At 40.6% G+C, this 2,071-nt stretch overlaps 1 protein-coding gene across 1 annotated transcript in view; it reads right to left on the reverse strand.

Moving 5' to 3' along the window:
* LOC113213966 (pancreatic triacylglycerol lipase-like) overlaps window positions 1-2,071 on the reverse strand; it is a 58,098-nt gene that overhangs the window by 33,761 nt on the left and 22,266 nt on the right. The window contains exon 7 of the mRNA XM_052273127.1: window positions 1,601-1,778. Within this exon, the coding sequence (XP_052129087.1) occupies window positions 1,601-1,778 (178 nt within the window). The remainder of the gene's footprint in view (window positions 1-1,600; window positions 1,779-2,071) is intronic.

A 2,071-nucleotide genomic window follows, 5' to 3' on the forward strand; every position in this document is an offset into this window, starting at 1 on the left:
AAGCGTCGATTGAATAATTAAAAACAGCGTCAAACTTGAAATCGTGGATCAATTTTTGAAAAACAGCATTCAAAAAATACGTCGAAACACAAAGAAGCCATACGCAAAAAAAAAAGGGAGGTGTTTTTTTAATATTCCCGAGAAATCAAAAATTTAGTGACTTTCAGCGTTGCTCTGCCGCCTTCTGCTCGTCCGCCATGACGCGAGGACCCGTAGAAAAAATTGTGCTTTGTAATAGACATCTTATTATGACTTTGTTATATTTTTAACATGGCTATAGGCTGATTTTACGAGGTTTGTCTCTTCCTGTAGTCCCATTTCCATCGTTAAATCAAAGTTGAAATGATAAGTTTGAGGTTATGTTGTCTAATATGTTTACCAAACAGCTAGCCTCGCGCACAAGCCTCTTTAGCTCGCCGAGCAGAATGCGGACGAGCAGAAGGCGGCCGCGCAACGCCGAAAGTTATTATTAATTATTCAATCGACGCTTTTAAATGTAGTTTTGATCTTTAAAAATTGAAAATATAACTCGCCTTGACGGAAATTTCATGCACTTTCCGGCGCTGCCGCCCTCAGATTTGTGATTAGACGAGTAGTTTGGCAACAGTAAGAGAAAAAGAGCGAGGTGGACGCACAGCCGGACGCCTATTTTACATCCTTTTTATTTTGTTTCTTGTCATTTCGGGAGCAATAAGTTGTTTTTGTATTTTAGTCCGATAAACCTATTTGCAAAGTTTGAACGCGATCTGTGACCTAACCCGCTTCTGATTTGATCACTTGAGAAAGAATCACTCATCTAGCGCCCAAACGGTTACAGATATCGCCAAACGGATGAAATGTTGGCCATGCGAGTCCTACTTAAACGAGGTATCACTCAGAAACCAGCGATAATAGCAGACCGTTTAGGACGAGGGTAATGTTCACTTTTCAAAAGAATCACAATTCCAAATATTTTGAATCATTACCGATTATTACAATCTTTTCAATCTTCCCAATCATTTTGAATCATCTACATTTATTTTGAATCATTTCGAATCATTTTCTGATCACTTTAAATCATTGCAAAGCTCTTTCAATCATTTTACAATCTGTCCACCATTTTACAATCTTTAAATCGTTTTACAATCTGTCAATCATCTTAGAATCACCACAATCACATTTGCAATGATCAGTTTTGATTGCAATCACTGTACGATTGCTTTAGGAGTGGTGGATCCTCGGTTTCGGACCATAATTAAAAGTACTTTCTGATTTTATAGTCGACGTCCAGTGGAAGAACCTAGTCATTTCAGTTCGACTGGTGATATTCGTTGTTGAACAACGCATCGAATATCGATGACAGCACTTAAACAACTGTCGTAAGTCTATTGACATACGGCAAGCAAGGGTCAACCAGTTCCGCTCAAATGGAGTATTCCATGTGGTCGATTTCTTACGTTGATTTGACGCGATCATCGAAAACGTAAAAGTGTTTCGTGATATATCGGTAAAGCCTGTTACGTGGGACGTGGTCTGGCTATCTACCCAGTTGAATTCAAAGAACCAGTTTCCTCCTAGGCACAAAATTTGTTTTGTGTTTTATATCTTATGTAGTACTTACGGTGATGCATTGTACCCCATGTAGGCGACATTCTTCTTGTTTGCAGGGCACTTTTTACTCTTAAAGCCTGCCCATGTGTTACATTGGACGGCGGGAAAGGCTTCCGGAGAAAGTATAGACTCAGCGAAATATCGATAAGATTGAGCATGGCTGCAGCGCCCCGGCTCAAATTGGTCGCCTGAAAACATTTTGTTGGTTAATGGGCTGAGCTTGCGAAGCCTTGCTGTGCAGGGAACTTTTTGATCGTGTGTTCGTCTGTCTGTACTGGCCCACGTTTCTCTCAGATGGCAACCTCACTTGACTTCACACTGCACACCAAGCATAAGTATAAGTCGGGACGTAACGAGTTTAGTTTAGAATAATGATATAAGATGTTTGAAATAAACGATCGTTTAATTTGAAGTCGTAGTTTGTTGGTGGTTGGTTGGTAGCACGGCGGTCGAGGGGAGGGAGAGCGCAAGTGGCTTGTGC

This window comes from Frankliniella occidentalis, unplaced genomic scaffold, assembly GCF_000697945.3.
Source record: "Frankliniella occidentalis isolate FOCC.00 unplaced genomic scaffold, Focc_3.1 Scaffold248, whole genome shotgun sequence".
Classification (NCBI taxonomy): domain Eukaryota; kingdom Metazoa; phylum Arthropoda; class Insecta; order Thysanoptera; family Thripidae; genus Frankliniella; species Frankliniella occidentalis.